The sequence below is a fragment of the Schistocerca serialis genome, chromosome 3, assembly GCF_023864345.2.
Source record: "Schistocerca serialis cubense isolate TAMUIC-IGC-003099 chromosome 3, iqSchSeri2.2, whole genome shotgun sequence".
NCBI classification, from domain to species: domain Eukaryota; kingdom Metazoa; phylum Arthropoda; class Insecta; order Orthoptera; family Acrididae; genus Schistocerca; species Schistocerca serialis.
In genome coordinates this window covers 163,970,334-163,989,725 of record NC_064640.1, presented here as the reverse complement: position 1 = coordinate 163,989,725, position 19,392 = coordinate 163,970,334, and the positions used below count along the sequence as shown (strand labels likewise).

Sequence of the window (19,392 nt, the reverse complement as noted above, 5' to 3'; positions counted from 1 at the left end):
TCACTCATAACTCTTGGTCCGTACACGGCACAAAGCTCACGATGAATAGCTGCTGCAGAATATCCTTTGGCTGTAAAAAACCTTATGACAGCACGCACTTCACATTTGGCGGGGTTTTCTATTGCAGCACACATTTCAAACTGCCACAAAAACTAAACTAGCGCAGGTACGACGTTCACTCGACCACGACTTGATGCCGACTGACCTGTTGAGTGCGTGAACGCACAGATGGCGTCGCTACTCCCCCCACAACCCGCACTGTGACCAATCGGAGGTTACTTTCTGAACCGCCCTCGTATTTTCAAATCAAGTGAAAGTCAGTTTGGTTTCCAAAAGGGTCTGTCAACAGAACAAATAAAGTTCTCGCTTCAATTAATGATAAAATGGTAACAACAGGATTATTTTGTGACTTATCAAAAGCCTTTGACACAGTGACCCACCAAATCCTATTGCGAGAAAGCAGACCAATTAGGAATAAGTGGCATAGAAAATAAGTGAGTAGAATCATACCTCAAAGATTGAAGGCTAGGAGAGTATCCTTACTAGAAAGAGCAGATAAGCAGTTGTTAGCATCCCACATAGTTAATGAATCGACTTCATTTACTTCCGGTATGATGGACGTGGAAGAATTATGGGCAAATTTTAAACACATTGTAAATCACGCATTGGAGAAGTATGTGAAGAAAAAGTGGGTTATGGATGGAAAAGACCCACCGTGGTTTAACAGCGCAATTCGGAGAATGCTCAGGAAGCAAAGACAGTTGCACTCACGGTACAAGAAAGATCGGAAGAATGAGGACAGGCAAAAGTTAGTAGAAATTCGTGCTGCTGATAAAAGAGCAATGCGTGAAGCATACAACCACTACCACCATCATACCTTAGCAAAATATGTTGCTGAACATCCATGGAAATTCTGGTCTTACATAAAATCGGTAAGTGGGTCGAAGGCTTCCATCCAGTCACTCATTGATCAGTCTGGCCTGGCAATAGAAGACAGCAAAACGAAAGCTGAAATTTTAAATTTAGCATTTGAGAAATCTTTCACGCAGGAGGATCGTACAAACATACCGCCGTTTGAGTCTTGTACAGATTCCCGTATGGAGGACATAGTGATAGACATCCCTGGGGTTGTGAAGCAGCTGAATGGGTTGAAAATAAATAAATCACCAGGTCCTGATGGGGTTCCAATTCGGTTTTACAGAGAGTACTCTACTGCATTGGCTCCTTACTTAGCTTGCATTTATCATGAATCTCTTGCCAAATGTAAAGTCCTGAGCGACTGGAAAAAAGCACAGGAGACGCCTGTATATAAGAAGGGTAGAAGGACAGATCCTCAAAATTACAGACCAATATCCTTAACATTGGTTTCTTGCAGGATTCTCGAACATATTCTCAGTTTGAATATAATGAATTTCCTTGAGACAGAGCAGTTGCTGTCCATGCATCAGCACGGCTTTAGAAAGCATCGCTCCCGCGAAACGCAATTCACCCTTTTTTCACATGATATCTTGCAAACCATGGATGAAGGGTATCAGACGGATGCCTATTCCTTGACTTCCGGAAAGTGTTTGACTCAGTGCCCCACTGCAGACTCCTAACTAAGGTACAAGCATATGGGATTGGTTCCCAAATATGTGAGTGGCTCAAAGACTTCTTAAGTAATAGAACCCAGTATGTTGACCTCGATGGTGAGTGTTCATCGGAGGTGAGGCTGTCATCTGGAGTGCCCCAGGGAAGTGTGGTAGGTCTGCTGTTGTTTTCTATCTACATAAATTATCTTTTGGATAGGGTGGATAGCAATGTGTGGCTGTTTGCTGATGAAGCTGTGGTGTACGGGAAGAAGTCGTCGTTGAGTGACTGTAGGAGGATACACGATGACTTGGACAGGATTTGTGATTGGTGTAAAGAGTAGCAGCTAACTCTAAATATAGATAAATGTAAATTAATGCAGATGAGTAGGAAAAAGAATCCTGTAATATTTGAATACTCCATTAGCAGTGCAGCACTTGAATCAGTCATGTCGATTAAATATTTGGGCGTAACATTGCAGAGCAATATGAAGTGGGACAAGCGTGTAATGGCAGTTGTGGGGAAGGCGGATAGTTGTCTTCGGTTCATTGGTAGAATTTTGGGAAGATTTGGGTCATCTGTAAAGGAGACCGCTTATAAAACACTAATATGACCTATTCTTGAGTACTGCTTGAGCGTTTGGGATCCCTATCAGGTCGGATTGAGGGAGGCCATAGAAGCAATTCAGAGGTGGGCTGCTACATTTGTTACTGGCAGGTTTGATCATCACGCGAGTGTTATGGAAATGCTTCAGGAACTCGGGTGGGAGTCTCTGGAGGAAAGGAGGCATTCTTTTCGTGAATTGCTACTGAGGAAATTTAGAGAACCAGCATTTGAGGCTGATGGCAGTACAATTTTACTGCTGCCAACTAATATTTCGCAGGAAGACCACAAAGATAAGATAAGAGAGATTAGGGCTCGTACAGAGGCATATAGGCAGTCATTTTTCCCTCGTTCTGTTTGGGAGTGGAACAGGGAGAGAAGATGCTAGTTGTGGTACAAGGTACCCTCTGCCACGCACCGTATGGTGGATTGCGGAGTATGTATGTAGATGTAGATGGCAGAAAGTAGTACTAGTAGATAGTACTGATGAGATCCATAGTGGCCTGGTTTTGTCTAATTGGAGAACCACTAAATGTAGAGTGCCCAAAAGGATCCATTATTGGTCCTTTACTGTTCCTTATATTTAAAAATGACCGACTTCAATGTACAAAGCTACAGTGCTTATCTGTCAGGTGAAGATCTTCAAGTATCTGTTAGGAATATTCTTATTGATTTAATGAAATGGTTTAGCATCAATGGATTCTCATTGAAGTCTAATAAGACTAATTGTATTCAGTTTGCTGCAACTGCTAAAACTGAGGATAAGTTAACTGTGAAGTGTAGCACGGAGCCAATAGAAAGAGTTGAAATGATGAAGTTTTTATGTGTTGTAATTGACTCCAGAGTAAACTGGTCTCATCACATAATAAATCTTCAGAAGAGACTCAGCACATTGATTTTGTCCTACGCATTCTCTCCAAGAGCAGAAATATACACATAATGAAAATAGCATACTATGGATATTTCCATTCTCTTACAACATACGATATTATATTTTGAGGAACCAAACACTAGCAAAGAAAATACTTGTGTCCCAAAATCGTGTTGTAAGAATAATAAATGGCATTGACTCTAGGTGTAGTTGTAAAACCTTTTCCGGAAACTAAAAATACTTCTCTTACTTCCCAGTGCATATTTTCTCTTATGTGTTTCATCAGCAAAGATACTGAGTCTTATAAAAGAAACAATGAAAATCATAATCATGGATATGTTACTAGGAGAAAGCATGATTTCCACAAAGATTGCAAAAACCTGTCTATGCGCAAAAGGGTGTGCAGTTCCCTGGTGCAAAAGTTTTTAATGCTCTCTCTTCAGATGTTAAAAGCAAATTTGACAGCCATTCCTCTTTTCAGGAGCATCTGAAGCAATTTCTACTGGAAAGGCCATTTTGCAGTTTGGAAGAGCTTCTAGCCACAATGAAAAAACCTAGTAGATCTGTAGACCACAAATTTTGAGTGTGGTATACCATACTGTAAGTTTGAGCAATGATGTAGGTACCATACTTGTGTAGTATTTGTGGTTATTTTCACTCATTTTGTATTTGTTTATAACTTTCTGTGTCTAATGTTTGCTGTAATCTGTCATTTTTACCACATATGTGTAACTCAAACATGGAGTGTTACTTTTACTCATATATAATTGACTGCTTTAATACTACCTATGTATAAATTGTTTACTGACACACTCTACATCCTTGTGAGCTTATCGCAGCTGGATCAATGGTGTAAGAAATAAATAAATACCTTAAATTGTTGGCAACTGCTTCACCTACATGGCTGAACTGATCAAATTTTCTGTTTGATAAATTTTTTCCACTTGCTTTAACATTTTTATTAAATCTTCTCTACCGTCTTCTTCTATTTGTTTTCTTGTTCTTTCCTGACTACTTAACTTAGCACTTCCTCTCCAACTTGCACATGCACTGTCATTTGCTCCTACAATTTCTTCATGCTCTTCATTATTAGGAGGAGTTGTTTCAGCTTCCTCTACTTCTTACAGAGACATATCAAAAATAAAGTCATCCACCTCATGATCCTCCAAACGAAAAATAATTTCTCTCTTTCTGGGAGGTGGGGCTTTGATGAACTTTACAAAATATAACACATATCTGAGACAAATATATCTTATGTGTCCAAAAGTTTTTGTTGCGAAATTAAAACAACACGTTTCCTTCCCAGCTTCCTATGAATGAAAACAAATGGCTGCAAATTGCCAAAGAGTATGAAGAAAATTGAATTTCCCTTGCTGTCTGGAAGATATAGATGGGAGACACATTGACATTGTGGTACCATCCAATAGTGGAAGAGTTTATTTTAATTATAAACAGCACTTCAGCATTTCTCTGCTAGCAGTTGCTGATGCTAATTATAAAATAATTTGTTCTGATGTTGGCACACAAGAGTGCATTTCAAGTGGTGGTGTACTTAAAGACACTACATTTTATAGTATGCTAAAGAACAAAATACTACAAATACCACCACCATGCTGGCCACTGTGTCCGAGCAGTTCTAGGCACTTCACTCTGGAACCGTGCAACCACTACAGTTGCAGATTCGAATCCTGCCTCGGGAATGGATATGTGCGATGTCCGTAGGTTAGTTAGGTTTAAATAGTTATGAGTTTTAGGAGACTGATGACCTCAGATGTTAAGAGCTATAGTGCTCAGAGCCATTTGAACAATTTGAACCCCCACCACCTTCTCTTCCTGGTAGGAATAGTCCTTTGCCCTATGTTTTCATAGCAGATAAAGCTTTTGGCTTAGAAGAAAATATCATTAAGCCATTTGCAGACCTGAATCACAAAAACAGTTGGCAATGTATTTATAATTATAGACTGTGTAGAGCAAGAAAAATTACTGCAAATGTGTTTGGCGTTATAAGCTCTGTTTTCAGAGTTTTGAGAATGGGTTGCCCATTAGCTCCAGCTGTTGCAAATCTTTTCATGGACAATTTTGAGGATATTGCCTTAGACATGGTACCATTACAGCCTAGTTGTTTCTTTCAATACATTGACAACATGCTTGTCATTTGGCCCCACAGATGTGAGAAACTTGATGAGTTCCTGGAACATCTCAACGGCATTAATGGTAACATCTATTTTACAATGGCGGCAAAAAAAGACAATGCACTGCACTTCCTCGATGTTCTCATCCACCCCAAATGAAATGGATGCCTTGGCCACAGCATCTATAGAAAACCCACCAACACTGATCTTTACTTGCACACCATCAGCCATCATCACCTGACACAGAAGGGCACTGTTTTACAAACATCAGTGAGTGCATCATGCAAGAATGATATCAGATGCTGATAACCTGCCCCATGAGCTGAGCCAACTATGCAGGGTCTTCAGGAACAATGGCTATAACAGCTTTCCTGACATTCCGTGGCTCTGTCTTTGGCAATACAAGCCGCCTCCTGAAATGACACAAGGTACATCAATCTTCAGGCCTCTGGCAAAAGTCCGTCAATTACTGAGACCAGTTAAACATGCAGCAAGTCTCAGAACACTTTCCATATACAAGATACCTTGCAAGTGTGGTGAGTCTTATGTCACACAAACAGCACAGACTGTGGAACAATGTGGGAAGGAGCATAAGAGATCTTATCACTTACGCTACCCTGAGAAATCTGCTTTAGCTGAGCATGCTTTAGAAAATGGACATAAGATAAAATTTGATGAAACATCCATTATGGTCTGCACAAATGACTTCTACAATTGTGTACTTAAAGAAGCCATTGAAATAAAAGTCACCGATAACACCCTAAATAGATATGGTGGTCTGCAGCTCCGCATAGTATGGGATCCAACGATAGTGTGGTTGAAGCAGTCACATCAAACGCCAAGTCAACATATGCTCATATATGGCAATCCCACAGGCACCAGTGACATCACAGCCAGCAGCTGGTGTATATAAGGGGCTTACCAGCAACCCAATAGCAGTCATACCACTTGACCTTGGCCAAGGAGTGCTTGACTGAAAGCTTGCATAATTTTAATTAATTGACACAGTTGGAAAACCAAGAATTTTTTATTCAATGTTACCCCCATGAGACTTTGCATTCATACATTATGCTGGACTACTCTATTATTATGTATCAATGACAACAATAAAGATTAATTTATTTCAAGATGATCAATGGCAAATATAACTTATCGGGCTGTGAACTTTCTACCAGATTACTAGTGCCACTTCAGAAATAATGAAACTATACAAAAGTTAATGACTGACTATAACAGTTTTGTGAGTGTATGTTGTTCCTTATCAGCAAGTAAATTTTTTCCAGTTTCAAATATTACAAATAATGCGTCATTTTGGGTGCATAAATTGTAATACAAATATGGAAGAAAATTCCAAAAGATTAATGTGGAATATAAATATATATAAAATTTATTTTAATCTATGATTGGATTTGGACGATTGTCCATTTCCATGTGATAACCATTCTAAGACTGTTCACCATTAATTATTAAATCTGAATATACTTCATCACAAGGGATGTAAACACATTCAAACACATGCCTGACACTTGAAACTGGACAACTATTTAAAATCAGTTATAATTTAAAACAACAGAAAATGTGTATTCCAGGCATGATTTTTTTAATCATGTAAGTTCTTCCATATTTCACATATGCTCTGTAAACCAAAGAGCTAAGATACACAGATATGTTGATTATAATTTTACATCTTGTTACTGACATACCATGCAGAGGCCAAGAACATCCGACTTCCCCAATGAAACCACATCGAACACTTTTGTCTTCAAAACAACCTTCTGTGAGCTCACTATGCATAACATTGGCCAGATCTTCAATAGACATCTGTAGAGTGCTCTGTGGCTGAAGTCCAGCCACGTAATAACCTGCACAAGATTTTAGATTTATCACATACATTAGAACAACAATAAATTCAACATACTAAATAAGCACATACTTATAAACTATCTAAATACACTCTGTTTTGGGATAAGTAATTGGCACAAATTTCTCTTCTTGGTAATGAAATTGGTCACATTAAAATGTTATATAGTCTACAGTCAGAAAAAGTCCTTAATGATAACAGTATGTGCTGAGTATGAGTCGTTCACCCTCTCTACCAGCAGTCCATTGCACCAGTGTAATGTGAGGGGCCTACATGATGAAGCCACAGTGGGCCACATTTGCAGACGACAGCCAGAAAATCTCACACAGTCACTTGGCTGACAGGTGGCAGTGGGAGTACCACCAAAGGTTGCTGGCCCATGGACCTGCTTGCTTGTGCATCATCACATGGCCACAAATAGGTCACACACTATCCTGGCACCACCAGGGAATTTAGGCTAGCACCGAGCTGTGCCAGGCCAGTTAGTTCCTTCATGTCCTCTGGGCCAGGTGCTGACTACAATAGTGGTCCACCAATCAGAGCTGTCACTAAATAAATCATCCAGATCTCTAACATCACACTACTTCCAGTAACTGCTGCAACGTGGAACCACCAGTGACTATCTCAGGCACCACCAGGAAGTGGTCACTATTGAAATGAATGGCAATGCTATGAATGATAAACCACAAGTTGCAAATATATTTCATAACCATATAGTAGAAAATATAGGACAAATGTTTCAACATAAAAATCGTAGCAGTATGATTAAAATGCAACCCTCATAAAATTCAATCATATGAATGTTTCACCAACTTCTACTTCTGAAATTAAGAAAATTATATATTCTCTCAAAAACAATAGCTCATCTGTCTTTGATGGTGTTTCCAATAGAGCATTAAAGACTTGTTCCCATACAAAAAGCCCTGTTTTATTCTGAATACAGTGTGTATCAAACAGAATCATCCAATTTGGCACATCTATATTTCCGAAACTAATAACTATACACAATGAATTTTGTTTCTTGATGAATGGGAAACTCAAAAGTTTTTTTCATACCTTTACACAGGTGTTCCAACATGCCCACCCTGAGATGCGTGGCATATGTCAATGCGGTATCCAGATTGTTCCCACATGATAGCGAGCATGTCTTGAGTTACAGCTTCTACAGCTGCTGTTATGCAATGTCTCAGTTCATTCATGCGCGGGTGCATACAGCACAAGCTGTGGCTGCTCTGTTCAGTTGATGGGACTGGGAAGTACTGTGCCATCCATCATACTCACTGGACTTAAGTCCTTGTGATTTTGATTTGATTCCAATGATGAAGGAACCACTTTGTGGCATTCGCTTAAGAACTGTGTATATACACACATCAAAAAAAGTTTTGCATCACCCCAGTTCCCAGAACTCCTGAAGACAGACATTGACTGTGAATATTGTATCACAGACACAGTCCCTTTGACTGTTCAGAGATGTCACTAAACCTGCCCAAAGATGTAAACAACAATGCATGAGCAGCACCTATGAGATGGAGGGAGTCTGACAGACAATCAGTTCCAGTCATTCCACCAGGAGGGTAGTAAATGGCTCGTGTGTTCTGTAGTTCAACCATGCCTAGACAGTCAGTACCGCGGTTCAATCATGTTCACATTGTTACTTTGTGCCAAGAAGGGCTCTCAACAAGGGAAGTGTCCAGGCCTCTCGAAGTGAACCAAAGTGATGTTATTCGGACATGGAGGAGATACAGAGAGACAGGAACTGTCAATGACATGCCTCACTCAGGCACCCAAGGGCTACTACTGCAGTGGATGGCCACAATCTATGGATTAGGGCTCAGAGGAACCCTGACAGCAATGCCACCATGTTGAGTAATGCTTTTTGTGCTGCCACAGGACATCGTGTTACAACTCAAACTGTATGCAATAGGCTGCATAATGTGCAGCTTCACTCCCAATGTCAATGGCGAGGTCCATCTTTGCAACCACAACACGATGCAGCATGGTACAGATGAGCCCAACAACATGCCGAATGGACTGCTCAGGATTGGCATCACATTCTCTTCACTGATGAGTGTCACATATGCCTTCAACCAGACAATCATCAGAGACGTGTTTGGAGGCAACCGGGTCAGGCTGAATGACTTGAAGGTTTTATAGATGTTAAATGTGTTATTTTTCTATAAGTCTTGTTTAATCAGTAGCAACTGATTCCTATCAAACAAACATTTCATCATGCAGATGTTTTTGGATGAAGATTTTTATTTATTTAGTTAGTTATTATTTATTTGTTGATTTTATTTCAAACTTGTTGGGGACATGTTAGTACTGGATGAACATCAGTTGGTTTAGAAAAGGTAAAAGTGCAATGAAAACAATTCCAGCCTTTCACTTAGTGTGAAATGAAAGTACCAGTAAAGATTGTGAGGACTTGCTAAACCTCATTAAAAACTGAGCAAGACTCATTAATAGCAATGAAAGATTTCTCCTACCCAGAAGCAAAATTCCACAACATGTGAACTACAAGGGAAATGTTAAAAACACATTAGCAAAAACAAGGAGAACTTTGAAAGAGTTATACTGGCAGCAAATATTCACATGAATATGAGTAGTTACTGTAGATGCTGTTGTTGTTTTAGGTGCTCAACAACTTTGGACATCACCACCCATGAACTGGAGGAAGAAGTTGCTGAGCACATCGGATGTGCCATTATGTAAAGAAGGTGCAGAAGTGAAAGAATGACTGTGGTAAAGTTGAAATGCTGTGCTGACAGAGTAAGCAACTTTGTAGAAAAATACTTACCAAATGATGAAGTTGGGTGTAGTAGTAGCTATACAGGGATAACAATATTGGCACAAGAGAAGAAGAGATTGAGCATAGCACCAAATGAACTGAAAGATTGATGACTATAACAACAAATGCAAATTATTTAAAATTATGAAAAGTCTTGTTAGTCTTACACCTTAAAAGGCCATATACACTCCTGGAAATTGAAATAAGAACACCATGAATTCATTGTCCCAGGAAGGGGAAACTTTATTGACACATTCCTGGGGTCAGATACATCACATGATCACACTGACAGAACCACAGGCACATAGACACAGGCAACAGAGCATGCACAATGTCGGCACTAGTACAGTGTATATCCACCTTTCGCAGCAATGCAGGCTGCTATTCTCCCATGGAGACGATCGTAGAGATGCTGGATGTAGTCCTGTGGAACGGCTTGCCATGCCATTTCCAACTGGTGCCTCAGTTGGACCAGCGTTCATGCTGGACGTGCAGACCGCGTGAGACGACGCTTCATCCAGTCCCAAACATGCTCAATGGGGGACAGATCCGGAGATCTTGCTGGCCAGGGTAGTTGACTTACACCTTCTAGAGCACGTTGGGTGGCACGGGATACATGCGGACGTGCATTGTCCTGTTGGAACAGCAAGTTCCCTTGCCGGTCTAGGAATGGTAGAACGATGGGTTCGATGACGGTTTGGATGTACCGTGCACTATTCAGTGTCCCCTCGACGATCACCAGTGGTGTACGGCCAGTGTAGGAGATCGCTCCCCACACCATGATGCCGGGTGTTGGCCCCGTGTGCCTCGGTCGTATGCAGTCCTGATTGTGGCGCTCACCTGCACGGCGCCAAACACGCATACGACCATCATTGGCACCAAGGCAGAAGCGACTCTCATCGCTGAAGACGACACGTCTCCATTCGTCCCTCCATTCATGCCTGTCGCGACACCACTGGAGGCGGGCTGCACGATGTTGGGGCGTGAGCGGAAGACGGCCTAAGGGTGTGCGGGACCGTAGCCCAGCTTCATGGAGACGGTTGCGAATGGTCCTCGCCGATACCCCAGGAGCAACAGTGTCCCTAATTTGCTGGGAAGTGGCGGTGCGGTCCCCTACGGCACTGCGTAGGATCCTACGGTCTTGGCGTGCATCCGTGCGTCGCTGCGGTCCGGTCCCAGGTCGACGGGCACGTGCACCTTCCGCCGACCACTGGCGACAACATCGATGTACTGTGGAGACCTCACGCCCCACGTGTTGAGCAATTCGGCGGTACGTCCACCCGGCCTCCCGCATGCCCACTATACGCCCTCGCTCAAAGTCCGTCAACTGCACATACGGTTCACGTCCACGCTGTCGCGGCATGCTACCAGTGTTAAAGACTGCGATGGAGCTCCGTATGCCACGACAAACTGGCTGACACTGACGGCGGCGGTGCACAAATGCTGCACAGCTAGCGCCATTCGACGGCCAACACCGCGGTTCCTGGTGTGTCCGCTGTGCCGTGCGTGTGATCATTGCTTGTACAGCCCTCTCGCAGTGTCCGGAGCGAGTATGCTGGGTCTGACACACCGGTGTCAATGTGTTCTTTTTTCCATTTCCAGGAGTGTAGTACAACTTTGTGTACGGAAGAAGATAATATTTGCTGGGCACTCATGCACATATCTAATGGAAGGAGTTGTTGGACAGGAAGGAAATTGTATGCCAAGATATTTAACACACCAATATGGTTATGAGTTATCATGTAGCAAGAGAAAAAAGAGAAGCATTTTGAAAGAAAAGAACTGATACAAGACTAAGATTGTGCAAACATTTCCAGTTTATGTTTTTTCCTATAACAGAGTCAAAGGAACATGTCATTTTTGGATAACAAAGTTACTCTATCATTAATGAATATACAGTGTTAAAAAAGTATTCACATTTTGAGAGTTGATAGTAAGGACCAAACCAGACAAAAGTGCCTATTAAACATGGACTCTAAGAGCCATGAGCACTTGTTCATCCTTGCTACTGTGAAACATTTGTTTTCTACTGCAAGCTCTCTGCTATTACATACAACCTACATAATGCAATAAGCAAATAGGAACACAGTCCTCTGCTTCTGCCCATGGATACATCATACTGTAAACATCTGTTAATGTTGTTACTGTAAACCATATTCATAGTCTGTGTAAGAGCAGCAATATTTCTAGTGGAACCAATTTACGCTTTTATAAGTTTTAAAAATGATTTTACATTGCTGTTTTATCTTTGCACTAACCAGTATAATGGCCGCATGTTATTCCACATTGGAAATGGTAGACATTACGTTCTACTATGGTCTCGAAAATGGAGGTCATATGTAAAAGCAAACAGATTACATCAGAAGCTCTGCTGTTTCACAGTAACAAAATAGTCTGTTCTCATTTTTTTGCTCAGTCATTTACTGTGTTCTGGTGGTCGTTTGTAACAGCAAAGAGCGTCCAATAGAAGTGAGGTGTTACACAGAAGCAAGGATGAACAAGTGCTCATAGCTCTTAAGGTATGCATTTTAGAGCCCACATTCAATGGATAGTGCTAGCTTGTTTTGGTCCATACTACCATCTCTCAAAATATGGAGTATTTTTTTAACATCCTATATAGTGGCACTGTTTTAAAATTTTGAGAAAATTAGTAAGTAGGGCTTTGTAATTATACGGTAGTATTTATAAATTTTATAAATTTATACAAATTTGTTTCTATTTATTCTAAATTGCTTATAAGCAATTATGACCTTACAGTGCTTAAATTACTAATTTATTTTTATTCAAAACAATATATACATAAATAAAGTATTATTTTAGGAACTGTAAGGATTAATCACTTAAGAACAACATAAAATAAACCAGACAAATCTCTATACTCACCAAATAGTAGAGATAGTGAGTCATCTAAAGGCACATAAAGAAGGTTGACTAGGATGAGGATTTGACTGGGCGGAGTAGAAGAGGGGAGAAAAGAAAGGGAAGAGGGTGGCAGGCTTGAGGATTTGTATGGTCTGGTATATGTGATTCTGAATGATACATTTCCTATAATATTTGGTGAGTTGTTCCCTTTACTCCTTAGGTTATTAACATTGCACTTGAATTTCCTATCAGCATAAAAAAATAATATTTTAGGTACTATAAGGACTTAACTGCTTATGAGCAACATCCTACACATTTTGCAATAAACAAAAAATTAAGTTTCAAAGAACACTAAAATATATTTTACATAAAATTTTAAAGCAAAGACAAATGAAGAGATAAAAAACAACAGCAGTGTCTACACAGTATGAAACAGTGAAATCATATAAAACCTAAATCAAGATGCCTGGATAGTGATCACAATCTCAGCACTTGATAAGTAGGGTGTTTTTCCTACTCCCAATGTACACCATTGCAACACATTTTGGTGTGTGAGTCAAATTAAAACATTATGTTAAGTCACATACATAATTAATAAAAATTGAAACAAATTGTTAAAAATTTCAATGTTTTCATTATTTCCATGCCAACAGTAGTTTTATTTTACTTTTTAATTCACATGTGTTGGAACTGCCACTCAGAAGTTTTCACAAATGTATTGTGCAACACAAGATGGAACAGTATTAAACTGAATGTTGTTTTCCTAATTGCAGAGTTAAAGAGGCATTTTATTTTAGTACCATGAAATTACTATCTTCTACATCTATATTTTTACTCACCAGTGCCTGCTACAACATGGATGCCAGTTTTCTGTGAAACTTCAATCATGAGAGGTATGTTTCTGTTAAGACCATGTGATGTATTCTCTACAATGGTCCCTCCCCCAAATTCATTAAACATTTGCATTTCTGTGAGAACAGCAGCATGTGTTTCCTTGTCATCAAATGTGAGATTATACTTATTGCTGTAACTGTTAAAAATGCAGTTTATAATAATATACTGATTGGAAGTATCAGATTGCAATATGAATGGCAATAGTCTATATTACTTCATGGATACTTTAGAACTTAGACTTAGGTGATTGTAGTCAACCCTGTTAAAACAGTACAGTTTAGCATTCTTGACAAAAACTTCTTGACGCATGAAGGCTAAAACACTGCACTGAGGTCTGTGTCTCGATCACAACTGATGCCAGTGACTCAGCTGTGGGCGCTGTTTTACAACAGCACACCACTGACTCCACCCAACCCCTCCACTTCTTTTCCAAGACCCAGAGTTAATGCACGTTGTCAGCTTTCAACCGTGAGCTCCTCGCTGTTTACGAGGTGATTAAACATTTCTGTAGTGACCTTGAGGGGTGACGTTTCACAATCTATACAGATCACAAGCCACTCATGGACGCTAATCCGTCTAAGGACCTTCTGCCAAGGTTTTTCCACCATATGGACTACATCTGTCAGCACTCTTCTGATGCGTGCTGTATCTGCGGAGTGGAGAACATTGTCGCAGACTACCTTTCCTGCATCTGCGTGCTAACCACACTACTGAATCTGGAGGATCTCAACCAACTACAAGCCGATGATGATGATATACAGCAAATAATATCAGACAATGAATCATCACTCTCTGTCTAGCCCGATATACTTCCTGGGTCAACAATCCCTGTCCTTTGTGACAGCTCTACAGGCACACGCCGCACTCTGGTCCCTACCGCCCTTCATCATAGGGTCTTTACTGCCCTGTACGGCTTAGCCCACCCTGGGACAGAAGCCACTATGTGGCTTCTTATGGAGCGCTTCATCTGGCCTGGCGTGAAGCATGATTTTTGCACTTGGAACCGTGTGTGCATCCTGTGCCAGTGCAGCAAGGTCAACAGGCACACTCAACCTCCATTGGGCAAGTTTGACATTCCAAAGGGGCATTTTCGGCATGTCCATATCGACATCGTTGATCCCCTCCCCCCTTCCGAGGGTTACAGATCATCTTATCGATCACCAACTATGTGACCTGCTGGGTCAAAGTGGTCCCACTAATTGACGTCACAGCCGACACAGTTGCCCATTCTTTCATCTTGACATGAATTGCTCGCTTCAGCTGTCCCCTGTCTCTCATGACCAACCAGGGACACCAGTTTGAGTCCACCCTCTTTGTGTGACTCTGCGAACACTGCAGCATAGCCAAATTTCACACCATGTCTTACCACCCGCAGGCAAACTGCCTGGTTGAGCAGTGGCACTGCACACTCGAGGCCGTGCTAATGTGCAAAGGTGGCCTATGGTCAGAGGCCCTCCTGTAGGTCCTGCTGGGTATTCACTCGGCCCATAAATAAGATTTGAATGCCTCATTCACTGAGATTCTACAGGAAACCCCTCCTTCTTTCTGCTGAGTTCGTCAAGGATTCACTGTCAGCCACAACCGAGGATCTTCCTTCCCTGGTCGAGCAGGTTTGTTTGCATGTCACATACCTCCACACCCCCATTCCCCGCCTCCACACCACCCCACCTGTGTTCATCCAAGAGGACCTCGCTGCATTCGACTTTGTAATGCTTTGGGACGACACTGTGTGAGCTGCCCTCCACCTGCCTTATTCTGGCCCTCACCATGTTCTTCGTCGCAGTAGGAACATGTTTGTCATTCACCTACATGGATGGCCACAGGCAGTGTCCGTTAATCGACTGAAACCAGCATGGTCACTCACCGATCTGCCTCCTGACGCTGCCGACCTGCCTTCGGCTGACGCGTCTCCACCTGTACAGCTGTTGGAACCAAGGGACACCTGCACCGCCAACACTTCCCATGCTGGCTGCTGCCTACAACTGCCACACTGGCACCAAGATTACAAATTTGTGTAATGAAGCTTCTCTCCGCCTTGATCCGCATTGAGGGGGGGGGGGGGGGAGGGGGGGGGGCCCAGGGCATCTCTGGTGCAGATCACCCTATCTTTGTGACTTTGATTCTTTGGACTGCTTTGTTGCAGTTGCACTTTCAGCACTTAACTTTTGTGTACTGGCATGTTTGTTATGTATCAGTAATTAATAAATGTGTATTCAATACTTGATATGTGTTATGTCCAACCGATCCTACTTGATAACCACACACCCATAATGATATGCTCTTCTTCTTCAGTCATTCTTACTAAATTTATTTTTACTGGTAACTCCTGACTGCAGTGCTGGGGTTTCCTCCTAAATTTAACAGACCCTTCCTCCCCATGGGACCACCTCTGTTATCAGCCCTACATCCTTGACAGCAACCTACACCTCCTCTACTACCATTCTCATTAAATTATTGCCCAACTCTATCACTCCTTTGTGGCTAGTAACACTGCCTCTGCATATGTCCTGTTTATGTCCTGTTTGTCCTCAATTAAAAAATTTCACATCTGATGCAAATACGTGTCTTCAATCCCTCATCCCTGTCAATCTATCGATTGCCTCATATTCCAGTGCTATCCTAGCCCCAGCATAGCTATTTCTGTGTGCCCCTGTATGCACCCTGCTACACATCTCTGGTGTCAAACTCTCAGGAAAGCACTGAATGCTCATTGCTCAGCCTCCTGCAGCACCACTTTGTCCACTTCATCATTCTGTAGCAAATCACTCGTGTGAACATTCAACTTCCTAATCCTATCTGCAAAGTCCTCCACTGCTTCATTATACACTCTGCACACAATACTCAACTGCTGCTGAAAAAACTGTACACTATTCTGCTTCCTGTGCCATTGTTCAGTCCCCTGCCTCATTTGATCAAAAGTGTCTGCATTATGTAATGCTTCTATGGACCTTATGAACAACTTTGCTTCCCCTGTAAAATGCAACATTGCACTTTGCAATAACTGTTTATCTTACCAACCCCATAAGTTACCCAATGACTTGACATCTTCCACAAATGCTATCAAATCATTGGATGACCTGCAGGAGAAGGGAGAAACAAGGTCAGCAATAGCTTAATCCACACCTATAACCTGAGACCTCAACAATTCTACTTCATGATCCTTCTCTGGTAACACATTTTTTACAACCAAATTATCTGCTCTCAACTGAGATACCTGATTCACTAACAACAGCAAGACCTCCTCATTGGTGACACCTTGTGTCTCTGACTTTACCTCTGCCTCAACCTCACTCATTTTCATGGCTCAAACAAACAAGGAGAAACGACATAACTAATATAGATAGAACAGATACTCACAGATTATCCTATCAGCCTACTTCTTCTGTCTAATCATGAGCCACCTCAACTCTCTACACTGTCTAGTCATGTGCCCAAAATGATTACATACAAAGCAAGTCTCTGCTACTGATTCAGCACAAGGGACAGAGTGCCCAAGTAAATTGCACTGAGTATAACTCACAGGCAGCAAACATTCATCCCTATAATGTAATATCATTACCCATTACCATGTAATATCTTTCCCAGACTGAGCTCAGTTTGGGAAAGGAGGAGAATGGAATCAGCTGCATCCTTTTCAAAGGAACAATCTCAGCATTCTCCTTAAGTAATTTAGGGATACTACAGAAAACAAACATCTGGATGGCCAAATGAACAGCCACTGTCCTGAATAGAGTATAGTGTCTTGTCATCTTGCCACACAGAAAATTTCAAACCGTTATTTAAATTAATTTTAAAATTATATTTCTAAATTATTTGTCATTGTAAGACATCAGGCAACTGTTTAGCAAAAACAGGTTATATAACCTATATGTGAAGGGGTAATTACATCTGGATGAGAGCAAAAACACAGCAGGCGGCTTGTTTCCAGATATACCAGATAGTACTATGGAGGAACAAAAAACTTTAACAACTATTAAGTAAATTTTTATCAGTCAGTCTAGTTCATTTATTTTATTTTAATCATCATTTGCTTTACGTCTCTCAGTACTGCATTTGTGATTCCAAAAACATATAACCTCAATATTCTGTGTTCTGACATAATCATGCACAATGTATTCTTCTCAGTAGTGAAATTTAGTGATGAATGTGACAATACTTTCAACATCTCAGCTAGGTCTAATAAAATTATTACTTACGGATATTGTCTAATAAGGCCAGCATTTTCAAGAGTAATTCCACCATGCAAATAATTTTGCAACTGTTGTGGCGGCTCCACATAAAACTTTTGAAATGTTAGAGAAAAGTGCTCATGGGTCAATGTTATTCCAAGTTTGTTAGGTAGAACTGGTCCTCGAACTGAAACAAATTAAGTTTATCATATGCAATAGTTGCTAGTGATTGTCAACAGATGAGTTTTAATATACCAAAGAATTAAGTTGTGTGACCAAACTGTTTTTACCCAGACCAAAAATAATGCAAATTTTTAAAACCCAACAGAGGTAGCCGACTCAATTACTTGTTTCAGAAAAAATCTACTGATGATGCGCAAAAATAACATGAAGGATTCTTCTTAAGCTCGGATCTAAGTAACGTATCCTCCTTTCCAGCCTTTCACAACCTATTTCTCTTTACTCGCTTAGGAAGGATCTGACAATTACCAAAGTTACGTATGGTTTTTTTCTCTGCTGTTAGATATCTCAGAAGTAAGACTGGGTATCCATTCTACCTCCATAAGATTTTACAATTTTTTCAAGAGAATTTTCCTTTCGATACAAAAAGTAGTGTAACAACTTTTCTCCAAGATAGTAAGTGATGAACTAAGAACTATGTTCACTTGATTCTTGCTCTACAACATTCAATTTAAACAGTACATTTAAAACTACACTATCAAAACAAAAAGCAAGAAATCTAACAAAAAAATTTAAATCGTAAGATGATACTGGGCACCTCTTTACTTCATGCACTCAACTAATTCACTGCATGAAGTTTTGATTTTATGTACTGCATATCTGAGACATTATTCATCATAGCCACTATCACCACCATAATTATAAACTGTCATTGAACTGCAATTTGGTTTGAACAAAACAGTGTTTTAATAGGCATGATCCTATTGGAAGTGGTATCCTCTCATTTTTCTTCTATTCAGCCATGTATAGAGGGAACTACAGTTTAACATGGACTCAGAACCACAGCACAACTTGGCATTTACATATTAACAAACTGTAGTAAGAAGTAACTGAAGCAATAAGTGATAGAAAAATCTTCAGACCCACTGGGGTTCAAACCCTGTACTTTTGGATGGATTTGTTGTCTGTCAACTAGCCACTAAGGCAGGCTGTTCCAGCTGGTGCACCTATGAGCATAAGCATGCAGGGATGGAAAGAACCCTCGTGCAGGTACAGTCAGGGGGCTGGGCTGTAGTCTAAGTGGCCGTTTGCTTTGACTTAGAGACCATGGATTGGGTTGGGTGAATGGCTCATGTATGTGCATAACAAGGAATCAATTTGGTGCAATCTGCACCTGCCCATGGGTGGGTTAGGGGTGTTCTCGGTCTCCCGTGTCCTGTATGTCAGCAATGGAACACTATGCACTGAGCTGTATGAGGCTTTGTTATGTCTCTTAAATTACAAAACAATGAGAACATAGATAGTATATCCACAAGGCTAGTGTATCATTATTCATATTGGCTAGTGACACCAAAGACTGTTCTGAAAATTAAATAAAAGGGCCCAGACAAGTGGATACAATTGGACATGAATATATGCATATAACCACACCCCATGACATGCACACCATGTGTACATCCACC

General features: G+C 40.9%; 1 protein-coding gene across 1 annotated transcript in view; it reads right to left on the bottom strand.

The window, feature by feature from the left end:
* Positions 1-19,392, bottom strand: part of LOC126469876 (phosphotriesterase-related protein) — a 235,395-nt gene that overhangs the window by 96,942 nt on the left and 119,061 nt on the right. Inside the window, exons 2-4 of the mRNA XM_050097201.1 lie at positions 17,777-17,936; positions 13,526-13,716; positions 6,879-7,037 (exon numbers count right to left, since the gene is read on the bottom strand). Coding sequence (XP_049953158.1) covers positions 6,879-7,037; positions 13,526-13,716; positions 17,777-17,936 — 510 coding nt within the window. The remainder of the gene's footprint in view (positions 1-6,878; positions 7,038-13,525; positions 13,717-17,776; positions 17,937-19,392) is intronic.